The 18,122-nt window shown below is 60.0% G+C and overlaps 2 protein-coding genes across 2 annotated transcripts in view; one reads left to right on the forward strand and one right to left on the reverse strand.

The window, feature by feature from the left end:
* Window positions 1-984: 984 nt before the first annotated feature.
* ECSIT (ECSIT signaling integrator) lies at window positions 985-7,273 on the reverse strand. Its single transcript, XM_032790096.2, has 7 exons — window positions 7,021-7,273; window positions 5,873-6,299; window positions 5,426-5,649; window positions 4,916-4,973; window positions 4,149-4,297; window positions 3,264-3,366; window positions 985-1,645 (listed from the first exon to the last, which is right to left on the reverse strand). Exons 1-7 carry the CDS (start codon window positions 7,135-7,137, stop codon window positions 1,425-1,427), a joined length of 1,299 nt encoding a protein of 432 aa, XP_032645987.1. The 5' UTR covers window positions 7,138-7,273; the 3' UTR covers window positions 985-1,424.
* Window positions 7,274-12,006: 4,733 nt separating this feature from the next.
* Window positions 12,007-18,122, forward strand: part of LOC116830836 (TLC domain-containing protein 4-like) — a 13,814-nt gene continuing 7,698 nt past the window's right edge. The window contains exons 1-3 of the mRNA XM_075061209.1: window positions 12,007-12,114; window positions 17,388-17,558; window positions 17,941-18,030. Of these exons, the coding sequence (XP_074917310.1) occupies window positions 17,404-17,558; window positions 17,941-18,030 (245 nt within the window). The 5' untranslated portion in view covers window positions 12,007-12,114; window positions 17,388-17,403. The remainder of the gene's footprint in view (window positions 12,115-17,387; window positions 17,559-17,940; window positions 18,031-18,122) is intronic.

Consider the following 18,122-nt stretch of genomic DNA (forward strand, 5'->3'; position numbering starts at 1 on the left):
GGGAAAATCTGGGAGGAAGTAAAGAGCAGGAAGGGAAGTGGGTTATTTCCCTTTGTTGGAGGCTCAGGGCATCTGGGTCTTGGGGGTCCCCCCCAGGGAAAGGTTTGGGGGACCAGAGAGTTTATCAGCTACTCAGAATCCTGATTGGTGGCAGCGAGATCAGATCCAAGCTGGTAATAAGCTTGGGGGCGGTTCATGCTAGCTTCTCAGTTTATGAACGCTAAGGTTCAAATCTGAGTAGGAAGCTACGACAACCACCCAGCCTCCTCCACCCATCACATTTCCCCCTCCTGGGGCCCAGCCCCACCAGACTGACCCCCACCAACAGGGCCCAGCCCATACACAACCATTCCACCCAAGCCCTGGGATAGACAGGTCAACCCACACCCCTGCCAGCCACCACCCTTCCTTCCACGTTTGTCAGCCCCCCAGGATAGGTCACCCCATGGCCCAACCAGCACATGGCTGCTCCATCCACCATGGTCCCAGATGCTTAAGCCAGGACGGACGGACGGACGGACGCGCGCACACATGCACACACACAGCGCCTTACACCCAGCCAGCGCCTGGACAGTTTACTCACCATGCTCCCCCACACCAGAAACCCCCCCAGCAGACACCCCCTCCCACCCCAGGCCCAGCCCCTCTACCCATACAGTTCCCATGACCAGCTGGACTTGACTAGCTGGTTGGAGGCAGTTCAGCGCAGTCACGACCCCCCCAGCAAGTAGCTGCTCTGTGATCAGCAGCCGTGCCCTCCCACTCTCCTCAGCCAGAGCAGCCCAGGCTCTGAACACCCTCGGTCAGGCCAGCTCCTGGCTAGTTTTCAGAGCGGCTTCAGCAGAAGGCATGGGGAACTGGGGCAGGCTCTCCTAGGCCCCCATGGCTTGGGCAGGGCTTCCCCCACACACACACACAAAGCCATGTTGTAATGTTGACCTGCCCCCGTTTCATGGAGAAGGACCAGCAGGGCCGGAACAGGACTCGTTCCCTGCCTCCTTCGGAAAGTGCTGAAGGCTTTTCAATAACGTCTCTGCTCCATGCCCGGGGCAGTGGTTTAATAGGAGCTGGGATTACAACGCAGGAGGCTCTGGGCTCCCCCTGCCGCGATCAGAGACCACCCAGAACAATGATCAGGTCCAAATGTGAGGCTACTACATCAAATCGTCTGGCGGCTAAGCGCATTCACCCCGTACCCGGTACTGTCCTTAGTGCTAAAGTGAAGGAAGCATGGCCATGGGGAGGAGACAGATAGTCACAGCACCCCCATTACATGGGACTCTACTCAAAGTGGCTCAGACTGATTGAAAGGACGGATCCGTTCCTATGCCACGGTGGCTGCTGAAGCAGATTCCCTCTGGCCCATCGGCTCGATCGCATGCAGCTAAACAATCCCCAAGGAAGGCGACGAAATGGAGGCAGGTTTAAAGTTCTTGCTTCATGTGCCAACTTTGCGGGATCTCCTCCTCGCCGCTCTCCGAGTCCGAGGCCGCCTGGAGCTCTCGGGGCCCCGGTGTGAGGTGGAACACAACCGGTGTCTGACTCAAAATGGGATTGGTTTGCTGCAGGCCCAAAATCCACTTGGCCAAAGTGGCCTGGTCTCCTGCCCCGGCCATGCACATGGCAAAGATTGGGCCTTCCACCACTGCAGGGGACAGGACAGAGAACAGAAGCAGCGTCAATATTAGCAAACCCCACAGCACAATGGAGCAGTGGACTCCAGTAATGCCAACGGGGTGACTGGAAATCAGGATTCTTGGGGTCCTAATCTCACCTCTGCCCCTCCCTCCACAAGAAAACTGTCAATTCACCGAACAACAATAATCCTCCACCCTCAGGAGGGAGGCGGCTTGTCTGTCAAGGACTTCGGGTCCCTGGTGCAAAGTCCACACATCCAGGAACTATTTTTTTCACCCGGCATTGAAATGTGGCCACCTCTGGGGCAGAACACAACAGCTACCACGCAGCCGCTTAGAACAGAAGTCACTATTGTATCCCGCTGCAGACGAGTTCTGATTTGACGTGTTAAGGTAGGGAAGAAAAGTATCTGCTGATCTAAGTAACCTTAATACTTTCTTTCTTAGGGGATCAGATATAGAGATAAGAGGGGGAGGAAAAAGATCATTCTTATTAGCCTGTGATTGCTCAGAAGCTGGATATGAGTCAGCAGTGGGCCCTTGTTGCCAAGAAGGCTAACGGCATTTTGAGCGGTATAAGTAGGGGCACTGCCAGCAGATCGAGGGACGTGATCATTCCCCTCTATTCGACATTAGTGAGGCCTCATCTAGAGTCCTGTGCCCAGTTTTGGGGCCCCCCCACTACAAGAAGGATGTGGAAAAATTGGAGAGTCCAGCAGAGGGCAACAAAAATGGATGAGGGGGCTGGAGCACATGACTTATGAGGAGAGGCTGCGGGAACTGGGATTGGTTAGTCCACCAAAGAGAAGAATGAGAGGGGATTTGATAGCTGTTTTCAGCTACCTGAAAGGGGGTTCCAAAGAGGATGGATCTAGACTGTTCTCAGTGGTGGCAGAAGACAGAACAAGGAGTAATGGTCTCAAGTTGCAGTGGGGGAGGTTTAGGCTGGATATCAGGAAACACTATTTCACTAGGAGGGTGGTGAAGCACTGGAATGGGTCACCTGGGGAGGTGGTGGAATCTCCTTACTTAGAGGTTTTTAAGGTCAGGCTTGACAAAGCCCTGGCTGGGATGATTTAGTTGGGGTTGGTCCTGCGTTGAGCAGGGGGTGGGACTAGATACCTCCTGAGGTCCCTTCCAACCCTGCTATTCTAACCAGTGCCAGGGCTGGTTTATGCAGACCTCTCTCAGAAGCTCTGGATTAGGATGGGGACTATTAACTTGGGCAGTAACCTTCATCCACTGCTGAGCAGGGCTGGATTTGAACTGGCGACTTAGAGGCTGACAGCAAACTATTACAAGTGTTGGAAGCTTATACTGAGGGGGAGCGGCTTTGGTTAAGAGGTGGAGTTAGGCACTGAGAAACTGGACACAGGACTCCAGATGAGGCCTCACCAAAGTCGAATAGAGGGGAATGATCACATCCCTCAATCTCAGTTTAGGGTGAGTGAGGACAGAGGTGTCGATTAGCCTATGGAACAGCCTCCAGAGGGATGAATCAGTTTCTGGGCTCTATTTCTGTTTCACTGCCAGCTGCTCTGGCTCTCCTGTTGCCCAACTGTCCCAGTAGATTTGATTGGCTCTAAATCTGCCCCCACTTCAGCGGCCCAGCCCCACGCGTGTTACCTTCATCCACGTAGAATTCCTCGTCGTCCCAAAGGTCCCGGTCCAGGTCCAGGTCGAGGTGCATGGGGTAGTAGAAGTTCCTCTCAGAGTCGATCACCTCTTCCTAAGGGGGAAAGATATTTATACAGGGGGAGTAAATACCCCCACCAAACACCTCTACCTTCCTCAATAGCTAACCAGCACCGCTGAGCCACATGCATCTCTCTGCCCTCCTTGGACAAGACAAGCCCACTCTTCAGCTTGTGCAGCCTCTGGATTTCCAGAGAAAGATGCCAGAATGGCAGCCCAGTGTGTCTGCAGAGCGAACTTCCTGTCCGATATCCCTGAGCCAGCCCTGGACAGACCCCGCCTCCCACCTCAAGTGGAAGAGGGGACTCCGGCCTCTCCAGTGAGGCTGTTGGTGAGGGGCCTGGTCACTGCAGATTGTGCTGGTGGTTTCGACGATATGTTCACCAGCCCAGCTAGGAATGAACTGAGACCTGGCAAACTCATTATGTGCAGGCCTATGAATGGCGTCCGGTGGAGGTAATTATTGGTCTCCACCAAAGCAGGAGGGAATAGAACTGGTGCCCCCGAGAGGGGAAAAGCCCCATATTCCAGTCTCTGACTCCCCTAAGCAAGCCAGTCCCCATGCTGGGGGTCAGAGACAGCACCCCCTATCGGGGAAAAGCCCCCAAAGCCCATTCCCCACACACCATGAACCAGCCCCTGCCCCTGCCCCACCTCCACAAGACTTACAGTGTTTCCAGAGTGACTCACGTCATTCACCAAAGCAGCACCAACTCCGTGGTGTTTGCAATGCAGGGGAACAGCCTGGAAGTACAGACCCTCCTCCCCAGAGCCAGCAGCCCCAGGCCTACGCAGGGAGGCAAGGCCATTCTTTACCTTTTCTTCAGGAGGCAGCGGCTCTCCCCGGAGTACATAATAATAAACACACGTCTTCTTCAGCCACAAGGGGAAGGGGCCCTCGACAAACACGGGCCTGGACGGATTGTGGCGAGCCAGGAGTTCCTGCTGATCGGGGCTCTGGATTCCTAAAGGGAGGGGAAACCACACATGCCACAAATCAAGGATTAGCCACCTGGGGAGAGAATGAACATAATCCAATGGCTCTGCGCTGAACGGCCTTCGCACCAAGCCAAAGCACCCCACGTGGGGAAGCTCTCCGGAGCACGAGCCGCATACAGCCCCCAGCTGCCAGGCTGCGATTCCTACCTAGGAGCTGGGCTTCCAAGCTGCGCGTCTGTTACCCCAGATGCGATGCTCCACAGAGAAGCTTAGCTCATTAGTGTCTCTAAAGACACTGGGCTCCTCAGCACCGGGGCAGCATCAGTATTTAACGGGGGAAGGAAGGGTTAGAGGCGAGGCTATAAGGAAGCTGAGCAAATCCATGTCAATGGGGCTAGAGAGACGCCCCCGTACCCAACCCGAACGCCCCCCGCTGAGTCTGTCCAGGGTTACATGGGGCTTAGAAATCACGAGCCACGTGGGCTGCTTCCAGCCAGCAGCTCGAAGGGCCGTGCGCTCTCAGTGCTGACGTCCCCTCCAGCTAAGGCTCCAAAGGTGACACATGCAACGGGCTAGAGACTTTTCGCTCCCACATAATCCAGCACCAGCCAGGCAAAGGCAAGGTTGTCCAGGGCATCCCATACCTACGATGTGCAGTTGGGTGATCTCTTTTCCGGCATCCGAAATATCTGTGAGAGGCAACTGCGAGGATGAAGACACCTTTGTTAGAGACAGCATCCTTCACACGCATGGGATCCCTGACCTGCTCCCCCAGCTCAAAACAGCCCAGCAGGCTGTAGAACCCAAAAGGCCGGGTCCCCTGCCCGAACTGGGGACTGAGCCCTGGGAGGCCAGACCCCAGGTAACAGGAGAAAACTCCCTGGCGCATAGAACAGTCTAGAGGGTGCTCCATGCCCCGATTGCTGCAAGCACCTTCTCCTCTGCATCAGGCTGTGCTAGGGGTTGTTCGAGCTGACCAGAGCTTTGCCTCCATTGGTGGCAGCCGCCTGCTCTTTCTGGGACTCCACCGCTGTGCAGCAAAAGGCCCTGGCGAGTTAGAGTCCTTTCCCCCGCGGCGCTCACACCCCAGTGCGTGAGACTCAGTCACTCCCATGGCTACGGGCAATGCACTACAGCCGAGCGCCTCTTGTTACCTGATAAACCGTGACCTTGGCGCTCAGGTCCGCGGCAATGCGCTGCAGGCTGATCCTGGCGAGGTCGACGGGGTCTTGGGGGAGGGCCGCCGGGACCGGGTACGGGTTGATATGCTTGAATTTGGGGAACCAGTACAGGAGCCGCTGGTACTTGCGAATGGGATGGCTCTTCTCACCAAAGATCTGCAGCAGCAGGAATTTCGTCTGCTTGTTGGGCATGATGCCTGCGCATACGAGGGAGAGGCAGGTAAGAGACACAGACGGTGCCTTCACCGGCCCTCACCATGGAGACTAAGGGACAGAGGGGTTAAGCAACTTGCCCAGTTCAGATGGGGAGTCGGTGGCAGAACTGGGAATAGAACCCAGGAGTCCTGACTCCCACTCCCCCCAGCCCTAACCGCTACTCCACACTGCTGCTGTGGGTGTTTGGGCACCCCCCACCCCTACCATAGTTCTCCATCTGCTCCAAGACGTGGATCCCACATTCCTGCTGCCTCGGGTAGTGGTTGAACATCCTCTGGATGAAGTTGCGGGGCACGAACACTTCCTTGGGGAAGACATCCAAGATCTTGTTGTAGACGTCGAGATCCCGCTCCACACCGAACTCCGGCATCTTCCTGAGGGCCGCGTTGATGAACTCGATGTGACCTCTGCGCCGGACGTCCCTCTGGCAGAAGAGCTCCACCGCTCGGCTGAAGGCGGCTTTGTTCCTGTCTCCCTCGTGGGCCCGCTCAAAGAGCTCATCAAAGGGCACCAGGGACCCATCACGGAACCCTCTGTCTTTCTCTTTGTCCCCCCTTGCCGAGTGGACGAGCTCAGAATGGCTCAGGGCAGCGCTGCTCCGGATGCTCCGTACAGGCACCAGCCAGAAGGACTAGCAAAGAATTGGATACAAACGGGGCCTTTAGCAGCTGTCATGTTACCTGGTGATTACAGCTCGCTCAGTGGGGCAAGGCCCTAGATATCAGTACCACACTCTGCAGCGCCATTCCATTCCCCTGGCTCACAGGCACTGGATGCCAGGTTGCAGGCCAGCAGTGACTGGTACCATCTGACAGCTGCTTAGCAGCCTGTGTGCAATGAAACCGCGGGGTCTCAGACTACTTCCCAGCAGCCCCTCCTGTCCACTGGACTGATCCGCTGCGATACCACTCGTAGGAACGGATGCCTGGTGCCCCTCTTTCCCTGGCCCTCAGATTACAACAAATAGCGGGGGCTTTGTCCTGGGGGGCGAGTGGGAGAAGAAACCAGATCCCTGTGGGCGAGTGGGGGGAAGCCAGATCCATGGGGGGCTGTGCCCTGGGAGGGGGAGTTGTGGGGCAGCTGGATCCATGACGGGCTGTGCCCTGGGGGGTGAGTTGCGGGGGGCAGCTGTGGGTTCAGGGAACAGAACCCGAGGAGTCCTGACTCCCAGTCCCTGCTCCCCTCCCTCCCCCCCGCACACACACACACAATCCCCTCCCTGAGGCTTCACGCCCTGAGCTGGTTTCCTTTGGACTGGGAGCTGCTCAGGGCAGGGTCCGCGTGGAATTTGTCTCTCACGTGGTGCCCGGCCTGCTGCCCGGCCTGCTGCCCTGCTGAAGGACAGCTGGTACCTGGGCACAGCTGCTTCCCTGCAGCCATGGGCGATCCCTCCCCAGCAGCGCTTGCCGCAGGACGCCGCGTCCGGCAGAGAGCTCTCGGGCCCGGAGCAGGTTCCGCACACCGTTCATGGTGGGCAGTTTGTCCCTCCGACGCGGGGCGGAGGCTGGCGAGGAAGGAGGCTGCTGCTGGAGCTGGGAGATGCGGAGTGACGGGGGAGGAAGGGGCAGGCTCAGCCATGCCTGACCTTGAAACAGACAGAGACGTAACTTAGAGATTGACCATAGCACATGGGGACAGGAAATCTACCGGGGGGAGGTGGGGGAAGGGAGAGCTCCCCATCGCCTGTTCCTGCCCCCCCCATTCATACACACTGCATCTGTGTCTCCCCCAAACACGTTCAGCCCCCCCATGCCCTGCCCCCAAACTCCCATATACCCCCCACGGGGAGGGGAGGCTTCCAGACCCCCAACACGCCCATCCCCTCACCTCACACTTCCCAGACACTCCACCTCCCGCCCCCAGCATATGGGCATGCCCCCAGCCCCCCAAAACCTCATCTCCACCCCACATCTCACCCCAGCTCTCATCCCCCCATCGGGGCATGCCCCCAGCCCCCCAAAACCCCATCTCCACCCCATACCTCACCCCAGTTCTCATCCCCCCGATCTGAGCATGCCCCCAGCCCCCCAAAACCTCATCTCTGCCCCACACCTCCACCCCCAGCTCTCATCCCCCCATCTGGGCATGCCCCCAGCCCCCCAAAACCTCATCTCCACCTGCAGCTCTCATCCCCTCCATCTGGGCATGGCCCCAGCACCCCAAAACTTCATCTCTGCCCCACATTTCCACCCCAGCTCTCATCCTCCCCATCTGAGCATGCCCCCAAAACCTCATCTCCACCCCCAGCTCTCATCCCCCCATCGGGGCATGCCCCTAGCCCCCCAAAACCCCATCTCCACCCCACACCTCACCCCAGTTCTCATCCCCCCGATCTGAGCATGCCCCCAGCCCCCCAAAACCCCATCTCTGCCCCACACCTCCACCCCCAGCTCTCATCCCCCCATCGGGGCATGTCCCCAGCCCCCCAAAACCTCATCTCTGCCCCACACCTCCACCCCCAGCTCTCATCCCCCCAAAACAACAGGAGATAGCACAAACCCTTATCTCTGCCCCACACCTCCACCCCCAGCTCTCATCCCATCTGGGCATGTCCCAGCCCCCCAGACCTCATCTCTCCCCAACACTCCACCCAGCTCCTCCCCCCGATCTGAGCTGCCACCCCCCCAAAACCCCCATCTCTGCCCACACCTCCACCCCCAGCTCTCATCTCCCGCACTGGCATGCCCCGAGCCCCAAAACCTCATCTACTGCCCACACCTCACCCCTGCTCTCATCCCATCTGGCATGTCCCCGCCCCCAAAAACCTCATCTCTGCCCACACTACCTACACCCCAGCTCTTCATCCCCCCATCTGGCATGTCCCCAGCCCACCAACACCTCATCATCTGCCCCACACTCCACCCCCAGCTCTCATCCCATCGGGCCGCCCCAGCCCCCCAAAACCCCATCTCTGCCCCACAGCCTCCACCCACCAGTCTCTCATCCCCCCATCGGGCATGTCCCCAGCCCCTATCAAAACTCATCTCTGCCCAACACTCACCCCCAGCTTCTCATCCCCCATCGGGGCATGCCCCCCAGCCCCCAAAAACCCATCTCTGGCCCACACTCCCCCCGCTCTCTCCCCCATCGGGGCATGTCCCCAGCCCTCTAAACCTCATCTTCCTGCCCACACCTCCACCTCCGCGCTCTCATCCCATCTGGGCATGTCTCCAGCCCCCAAAACCTTATCTGCCCCATCACCTCCACCCGCCTCTCATCCCCCCATCGGGGCATGCCCCCAGCCCCGACCAAAACCTCAATTCTCTGCCCACACCTCCACCCCAAGCTTCTCATTCCCCCCATCTGGGCATGTCCCCAGCCCCCCAAACTCATCTCTGCCCCACACCTCCACCCCAGCTCTCATCCCCTCCATCTGGGCATGTCCCCAGCCCCCCAAACCTCACATCTCTGCCCCACACCCTCCACCCCCACTCTCTTATCCCCCATTGGGCATGTCTCCAGCCCCACAAAACCTCATGCTCTGACTTCCCACACGCTCCCCCCCAGCTTCCATCCCCCATGTGGGCATGGTCCCCCAGCCCCCCCAACCTCATCTCTGCCCGCACACCTACCACCCCCAGCTCTATCCCCCCCATCTGGGCATGCCCCACCCCCCAAAACCTCATCTCTGCCCACACCTCCACCCCACGCTCTCATCCCCCTCGGTGGCATGTCTCCAGCCCACAAAACCTCATCTCTGCCCCACACCTCCACCCCCAGCTCTCATCCCCTCTGGGATGTCGCCAGCCCCCAGACCTCATCTCTGCCCCACAGCCTCCACCCCCAGTCTCTATCCCCCATCTGGGCAGTCCCTCAGTTTCGCCCCCAAACCTCATCTTGGCCCACACCTCCACCCCCACTTCATTCCCCATCTGCGGCATTCCCACCCCACAAAACCTCATCCTTGCCCACACCTCCATCCCCAGCTCTCATCCCCCCATCTGGGCATGTCCCCAGCCCACAACCTATATCTCTGCCCCACACCTCCAACCCCCAAGACTTCTTCATCCCCCATCTGGGGCATGTCTCCAGACCCCCAAACCTCATCTCTGGCCCCAAGCATCCAGCCCCAGTCCTCATCCCCCGATCTGAGCTGCCCGCAAGCCCCCCAAAACCCCATCTCTCCCACACCTCCACCCCAAGCTCTCATCCCCCATTGGGCATGGCCCCAGCCCCCACCTCATCTCTGCCCACACCTCACCCCCCAGCTCTCATCCTCGCCCATCTGGGCATGTCCAGCCCCCCAAAAACCTCATCTCTTGCCCCCACACCTCCACCTCCCAGCTTCATCCCCCCATCGGCCCCGCGCCCCCGGCCTCCCCCCGCCGCTCACCCCACTGGCGCCGCCATTTTGCACCGCCCCCGTCTAAATCTTGCCGGGTAGAGCCGGAGCCACATCACACCAGGCTGCTCGTAAGCCCGCGCCGCTCCCTGGCCATCCCCCACCGGGCGGGGCTCCCGTGGGGTAGAGCCGGGCACGTGGTCCCACTTCGCGCCCGTGAGTCCCGCGCCCCCGGCCCACCCCCCCCCCCCCCCCGGCAGAGGGCCCGGATCTGGGGGGCTTCCCCCCCACTCCCCGATGTTGGCCAAGTCCCTTCCTTTGTCTGTGCCTCGGTTTCCCTGGCCGGGGTGAGGATGAATCAGCCAGTGCCCTGGGGCTGCCGAGCCCTTCGCACCTTGCCCCAGACGTGCCCGGACCGGCAGGATTTCCTGGTTCCCGGCTGGTTACAGAACAGGGGGCCCCCTGTCCCAGGTGGGGGGCACATGGGGCAGAGCCAGGTATGAACCATCTGGACCCCCCAGCGTCCGGGTGGGAGGACTGGCCTGCAGCCCAAGCATGAGGCTTTGCTATTATTTAATATATGAGCGATGTACCCTCACTGCCCCCCTACTATATCTTGACCCCAAACACCATATACCCCGCATTGGGGACATTACAGGCTGTGTGTACTATATGCTGAACCGTAACCAGTTGCCAGCGTCCCCCCATGCTCTGTATGTTCCCCCCGATGACCAACGACTGACACATCAAACTCTTTGTATCACCTTTCTTTAATATTTTCTAATAAACATTTAAATTCCCTCCTCAATACCCACCCCACAGATCACCCCCCCCATTATGTCAGGCGCTGTATAGACACAGTCCCTGCCCCACAGCAAAGGAAGGGTCAATGACCCCATTTTACAGATGGGGAAACTGAGTCACAGGGCAGGGGAGTGATGCACGCAAGGTCACTCAGGATTCTGTGGCAGAGCCAGGCACTGAACCCACCTCTCCTGAGGCCTAACCCAGGGACCCTCTCCTCCACCATTTCCTCGCTGGCCCAGAGGGTGCCCTGGCTTACCTTTCCCCGGCCCTGCTTTACCAGACCTCCTGCCGGAGGCGAGGGAGCAGGCCTCCAACTTCAGCTTTATGGACAGGAGGGAGGGAACGTTACCTTCCTGCTTGATTCCTCCCTCGGGCCTGTTCTCTCCCCCGAGGGTCACTTGGCTCCTTCCTCACTCCTGCCCCAAGCTGTGGCATGGCCACTGTTAAACACCTGCTGGGCCCCACCCTAGGGGTGGCTGCACCTCAGCACCAGGTGAGAGTCCTGATATAAACAGCTGCTGTGTTCCACCCCTGGGTGACTGTACCTCAGCGCTGGATGAGGGATCTCTGGATAAACCACCCCTGGATCCCACCCCAGAAGTAGCTGGATTTCAATAGGGGATTACGTGATTCCTGCCTTTGTTGTATATCGTTTTGTGACACCCTGAAAGGTGTGTCTATAAACACGGGGCTGTGGCCACAGACAAAAGCAGCAGCTTCTCTCTTTAGGGTATTGCATGTGCATTGCCCCAGGAGATGTGTGTATCGTCCCTATTATTCAAAGGGAGAAACTGAGGCACGGGGAGGGGACGTGACTTGTTCAGGGTCACATAAGGAGGCGGTATGAGAAGTGAGACTAGAAACCCAGGAGCTCTGGCGCTAACCACTAGACCTCCCCCGCCCCAGGCGCCTCTCGGAGCCAAGAATACACCCAGGAGTTTGACTCCCAGCCGCCACCTGCATTAATCCCGGAGCAGCTGTGAATTCAGGAGACAGAACCCAGGCGTCCTGGGTCCCGCCCCACCCCCACACAGGGACCGCACCCAGGCCTCCTGCTTCTTTCAGCGCCACCCCCATGGCGGCGCTGGCCCGTCTCCCACCTCGGGACCTGCCACCTGGCCGGCTCTCACCGCGGATGGGTGGGGGAAGGCGGTGGGGGGCGTGACTGGCCCCACGAGGGGGCGTGTCCTGCGCAGGGATTGGTGGAGGCGGGGGCGCTGGCCGGCCCCCCCGTCAGAGCCAGGAGTGGGGCGTGGGGCTGGGATGTGGCAGCTCCGCGGAACCCCCGCCTGGGTGGCCGGGAGCCCCTGGGCTCCGAGCAGCCGGCTCCCCACGCCCAGGGGCAGGAGCTCCCCAGGTGGGTGGATCGTGCGAGCCACGCAGGGCAGGGCGAGCGAGGGGGGAGCCAGATCCATGGGGTGCTGTGTCAGGCGAGTGGGAACGGATCCATGGGGTGCTAGATGGGGAGTGGGGGAGCCGGATCCCATGGGGTTGTCCGGGGCGATTGGGGGAGCCGGATCCATGGGGCGCTGTGTCCTGGGGCGAGTTGGGGAGCTGATCCATGGGGCGGCTGTGGTCCATGGCGAGTGGGGGGACTGGATCCATGGGGGGCGATGAGGGGACTGATCGATGGGGGCTAGTGTGGGGAGCTGGATCCATACGACTGTGTCCTGGGGGCCAGTGTGGAGAAGCCAGATCCATGTGGGCGAGTGTGGGAGCTGGATCCAAGGAGTGAGTGGGGAGAGCTGATCCATGGGGGGCTGTGTCCTGGGGGCGAGTGGGGAAGAAGCCGATCGATGTGGACCAGTGTGAGAAGCTGAACCCTGGGGGGCTGTGCCCTGGGGACGATGTGGGAGCTGGATCCATGGGGGGCTGTCCCTGGAGGAGGAGTTGGGGGCAACTGTGGGTTCAGGGATAGACAATCCCTCACTCCAGTCCCTGCTTCCCCCCCCCCACTAACCACTAATCCTGCTTCTTCCAGGATCTCCAGCTTGCCTGGGTAGGACTGGGGAGCCAGTGGGGTGGGAAGAGGGGATCATGAGGGGGCTGCCTGACTCTTGTGGCAACCCCCTGACACTGAAATTGGCACCGTGCATTTGGGCACTGGGGGAGCCCCCTGAAATCAGGGTATCTGTCACTCATCCCTGAGCTGACACGCAGCCAGGGCCTCCCATCTGGGTGTGCAGACGCACCGGGCTGCCCCACCGCGGAGGGCATTACGCCCGACAGGGTTAGTGGCTGGGGAGCGGGGGTGGACACGGGGGAGAATTGGCTGCAAGTTTTCCACTTTGTTACTTGAAATTTGCTTAGTGACTCCAAAATGAATATGATAATTACCCCAGGAGGGAGCTGGCCCAGCGTAGCCAGAGGTGTGGAACTGGATTATTTAACTGCATGTTTCAGTTCCCTGGCATTGGTGTTTGCAACGTTAATTACTGAATGGAGCGTCTCACCCGCCCCTGAGCTGGCATGTCGGATGCTTCTCCTGGAGTTCCAAGTTCCTTGAAATGCCTCCCATGCACACCCATACCCACACTCCCTCCAGGCTGGGATGAGAACCCAGGAGTCCTAGCTCCCCTCCTCTAACCCTACTCCCCTCCAGGCGGGATAAATCCGGAGTCCTGATCCCTGCTCCCAGACTGGGTAGAACCCAGGAGTCCTGGCTCCCCTCTCTGACCACCACTCCCCTCCCAGGGCTGGGATAGAACCCAGGAGTCCTAGCTCCCCTCGCCCTACTCTAACCACCACTCCCCTCCGGGCTGGGATAGACCCCAGGAGTCCTGGCTCCCTCCCCCTACTCTAACCACCACCACTCCTCACTGGGGCTGGATAGACCTCAGAGTCCTGGCTCCCCGCCTCTAACCACCATCCCTCCTGGAGCTGATAGAACCCAGAGTCCCGACACTCCCAGCCCCCACCCCACTCCAGCCGCTCAGGTGGACGTGGCATTACTCTATTTCCCCCCCCACTTAATTCCGATTTGACCCAAGCCTCGTGATCAGTCTGTGTGAGGTGGCTCCCCCCCCGCACCAGCAAGCACGTGAACACAGAAGCTGGCACGATGCCTGGCACAATGTGGCCGCTCGTCCCGCGTGACCGCCTGCTCCGAGCTGCATCGCTTTGTTCTCTGGCTCTGATCCGTTTGCCTGGCAGCGAAAGCCCGAGGTGGCATCTTGATTGAGCCAGTTCCTGTCACTGCATCCAGACCTTGAGTATACCGCTCTCAGGCTGTCGGTGGGGCAGGGAGCTTGCGAGGCCGTCTGTGCCAGCCCCTCCGCACTGAAGTGGACCCGTAAACCGCAGCCTATCGCTGCCCCGTTTCGTCCCGCTGTTCTGAAAAACCTCCGGCCAGGATCCAAGGTAGCTACCCCCTGCCACAGCCACAGCCAGCGCTTCCACACCACGGGCTGCAAATGGCGACTGTTCCTCATTGACGCAGGGTCACTGACCCGGCAGTCACTGCCTAGGGTGGAACCGCAGGTCAGCGCAAGTGGGGCTGAGCTGCGCATCGCAGCTGCAGGAGTGCTACCGCGGGCTTAGGATCATGGCCCAGGATCCCTGTGCCAGGCGCTTACGTTTTTTACTAAGGTGTATTACGGTATGCCGGGCCCCCAGCATGGCCAGGACCACATGTGCAGTCATGTACGTTATTTATTAGGTGTATTACGGTAGTGCCAAGGCGCCCCAGCCATGGCCCAGGACCCCGTGGTGCCAGGCGCTGTACGTTATTTATTAGGTGTATTGCGGTAGCGCCAAGGCACCCCAGCCATGACCCAGGACCCCGTGGTGCCAGGCGCTGTACGTTATTTATTAGGTGTATTACGGTAGCGCCGAGGTGCCCCAGCCATGACCCAGGACCCAGTGGTGCCAGGCGCTGTACGTTATTTACTAGGTGTATTACGGTAGTGCCAAGGCGCCCCAGCTATGACCCAGGACCCCGTGGTGCCAAGCGCTGTACGTTATTTACTAGGTGTATTACGGTAGCGCCGAGGCGCCCCAGCCATGACCCAGGACCCCATGGTGCCAGGTGCTGTACGTTATTTATTAGGTGTATTATGGTAGCACTGAGGCACCCCAGCCATGACCCAGGACCCCGTGGTGCCAGGTGCTGTACGTTATTTACTAGGTGTATTATGGTAGCGCCGAGGCGCCCCAGCCATGGCCCAGGACCCCGTGGTGCCAGGCGCTGTACGTTATTTATTAGGTGTATTACGGTAGCGCCGAGGGGCCCCAGCCATGGCCCAGGACCCCGTTGTGCCAGGTGCTGCACACAGACCAAAGACACCAGCACTGCCCCAAACACCTTCCAGGCCTGCCAACGCTGTTGCACGCACTCTGCTTCGCTGCTTGGCAGTGAGTTGAAGCACGTGGCAGCGTTGGCAGGATTGGGGCCAAAGCGTCAGACAAGAAGGGGGGGCAGCCGGGGGGGGCAGGGAACAATGAGACGATGCTGATGGGCATGGCAGGCAGTGGGCTCGGCTCTAAGCCGTCGTACCTACACGGTGCCTGTCTCCGTGGTATCTGGTCTGGAGGAGGAGGAGGGTCGGCTCCAGCCCCTCTTGGAACCTCGCCCACCCAGACCCCTTTTCCTCCCCACACATAGGGAGCCAGTATTCAGTCTGTGGGCCCCATGGCACTGCCTGCCCTTCCCCCCACACACGCCCGCTACCAGGCTCCCAGGATCACTCCCACCTGGGTCTCTGCTCAGGGCGAGCCAGATCCCCCTTGACTCTGGGTGGGCTCAGCTCCAGCTGGGAATGCTGGGCCCTGCCCCATGGAGCTGGGGGCTCCTGGCCCCACTGGAACGGCTCCCCGTGCCCAGAGCAAAAGGACAGGAGAGCAGGAGCCTCTATTTCCTATTGTCTGCCATTCCACCACTGCTCTGCTGCTGCCCCTCACTCCTGACCCGCAGCCCCTGCTAGCCCAGCCCTGCTGCTGCCCCTCACTCCCGACCGGCAGCCCCTGCTAGCCCAGCCTTGGGCTCCCTGCTCAGCTCTGCCGGTGCTCAGAGGCGGATTATCGTTTTGTGGGGCCCTGGGCCAGAGCAAGTGGGAGCCCCTCCTCACCCCTTCTGCTTGCAGTCCATTCCCCCGCCTACCTGGCGCTCCAGCTGGGAGGGGGTGGGGGGGTATGGGGACTCACTTTTCTGGGGCCCCTGGGCACAGACCCCATTGACTAATCCACCACTGCCAGCGCCCCTCAGTCCCAATCTGCAAACCCTCCCCTCCTGCTCCTTCCGGCCGGCCAGGCAGCAGTGTGGATCTGGGGTTCGATCTACCAGGGTCAGTTTGCAGCTTCACAGCCTGTTCGGTTTGTGATCATAGAGACCTCCCAGCTGGCTGGGGGAGGGCACCTGCCCCAAATCCCCCACCCCACCGAGTCACCTGCCTCAAACCACCCTACAGGGTCACCTGCCCCCCACCCCACCAGGTCATCTGCCCCAAATGCTGCACCCCACCAGGTCACCTGCCCCACTGGGTCACCTGCCCCGAATCCTGCACCCCTGGCCCCTGGCCAGGTCACCTGCCCCAAACCGCCCTCCCCCCAGCCAGGTCACCTGCCCCAAAATTCCCACCCCACTGGGTCACCTGCCCCGAACACCCTGCCCCCTCCAAGTCACCTGCCCTGACTCCCCTCTCCCACCCCAAAGCCCTGCCCCTGAAATCCATTCAGGGTTCCAGCAGGACACGTCTGCAGCAAATATTGATTGAAGTGCAGAGGTTAGTTTGCAGGAAGCTCATTAAGCGAATCCTTAATTACAGTCAGCAGGGCTCCTGTGGGCAAGGATCACCCAGCGCCTGCCAGATCCAGGGGTTGGTTTAAAGCTCCAGCCTCTGGGAGGATCCCACCTCTCGCTCACAAACCAAAATGATCCTGCTTCCCTCCCAGGGCTGGGGCTAGAACTCAGAAGTCCTACCTCCTGCTCTAACCACTAGACCTCATTCCCCTCACTGGGGCTAGAACCCAGGAGTCCAGGCTCCCAGTCCTCTCCTCTAACCACTAGACCCCACTCCCCTCCCAGATGTAGGGATAGAACCCAGGAGTCCTGGCTCCTGCCCCCTTATCATTCAATAATGCTCCCTCTCTCTTCAACATCAGGCCTCTCTCCCCATGGGTTCTCTCCCCAGCTCCAGGGGGCCAGATCCCCATCTCACCTCCAGAGAGTGGGGTACATCCTGGGGGCTGCTGGTGCTTCCCCTTCCCCGCTGGCCTTGGTCTGCTGGGCGACAGCCACTGAGAGCCCCAGCAAAATCCCCTGACTTGGAGTGGGGGCAGCACCACACGGCGCCAAGGGCCTGCAGTGGGGGAAGGGCAAAGGGCTGAGCATTGCTGTGATGCTTCCAGTGCAGGGGCACAGGGGACCTACAGAGAATTAAACTCCTAAGTACTCTCCCCTCTGTGACGCAGACTTATTGCCACTCCACAGAAATCTGGCAGGGTGTGTGTGTACCATTGTCCTTTGCTGCAAGGAATGAGAGCAGCTCTGCTGTGTGTCATATGCCCTATAGTGCTATCAGCCAATGGCGATTCTCCTTCCGCTCAGATGTGGGGGCTGGTGCTTCATGACCAGAAGGCTCCAGATCCCATCCCAGTGGGGCCCCATGCTCACACCCCACGCTCCTTTCACAGGTGCCACTGAGCGGCCATGGAGGAGTCCACGCGGCTGGGTTACTGCATCGTGGCCGGCAGCTTCGTGGCCTTCCAGTTCTTCTTCTCGGCTGTCAGCCCCCAGCTCTCACTGGCGCTCAGTCGCCACTACTGCAGCCTGACCACTGTCAAAAAGTGCGAGTGGAACTCCAGGTACTGCAGTCCTCTGGGCCTGAGGGGAAAAGGACAGAACCCAGGAGTCCTGGCTCCCAGCCCCACAACATCTAACCACTAGACACCACTCCCCTCCCAGAGCTGGGGTAGAACCCAGGAGTCCTGGCTTCCAGCCCAACAACATCTAACCACTAGGCCCACCCCCAGCAGGAGCCATCTAGACATTCCTGGTGGGCTTAGCCTGAGAACATCCTGGCGCGTGAGGCATCTGATCGGCTGAAAGGAGCCATTGTCTGACACGGGGGCTGGGCGCTCGGAGCAACGTGGTGGGGCTATGTGTGATCCAGGGGGGCGAACATGGGGGGGCTGAACTGTGTGTGATCCCCCAGGGGAGGCTGACCCCCCTGCATGTCCCTCTCAGGTGTGTCTCCACTCTGCATGCGCTCATCGTCGGCCTCTTCTGCCTCTACATCCTCTTCTTCGATGGAGCCATTAACGCCAACCCCATCTGGTGAGCTCCCCTGGTGCCCCTCACTCCTGCCCCACAGCCCCCTGCTCCCCGCCCCACAGCTCCCCCCATGCCCCTCACTCCTGACCTGCAGC

This window comes from Chelonoidis abingdonii, chromosome 26, assembly GCF_003597395.2.
Source record: "Chelonoidis abingdonii isolate Lonesome George chromosome 26, CheloAbing_2.0, whole genome shotgun sequence".
Classification (NCBI taxonomy): domain Eukaryota; kingdom Metazoa; phylum Chordata; order Testudines; family Testudinidae; genus Chelonoidis; species Chelonoidis abingdonii.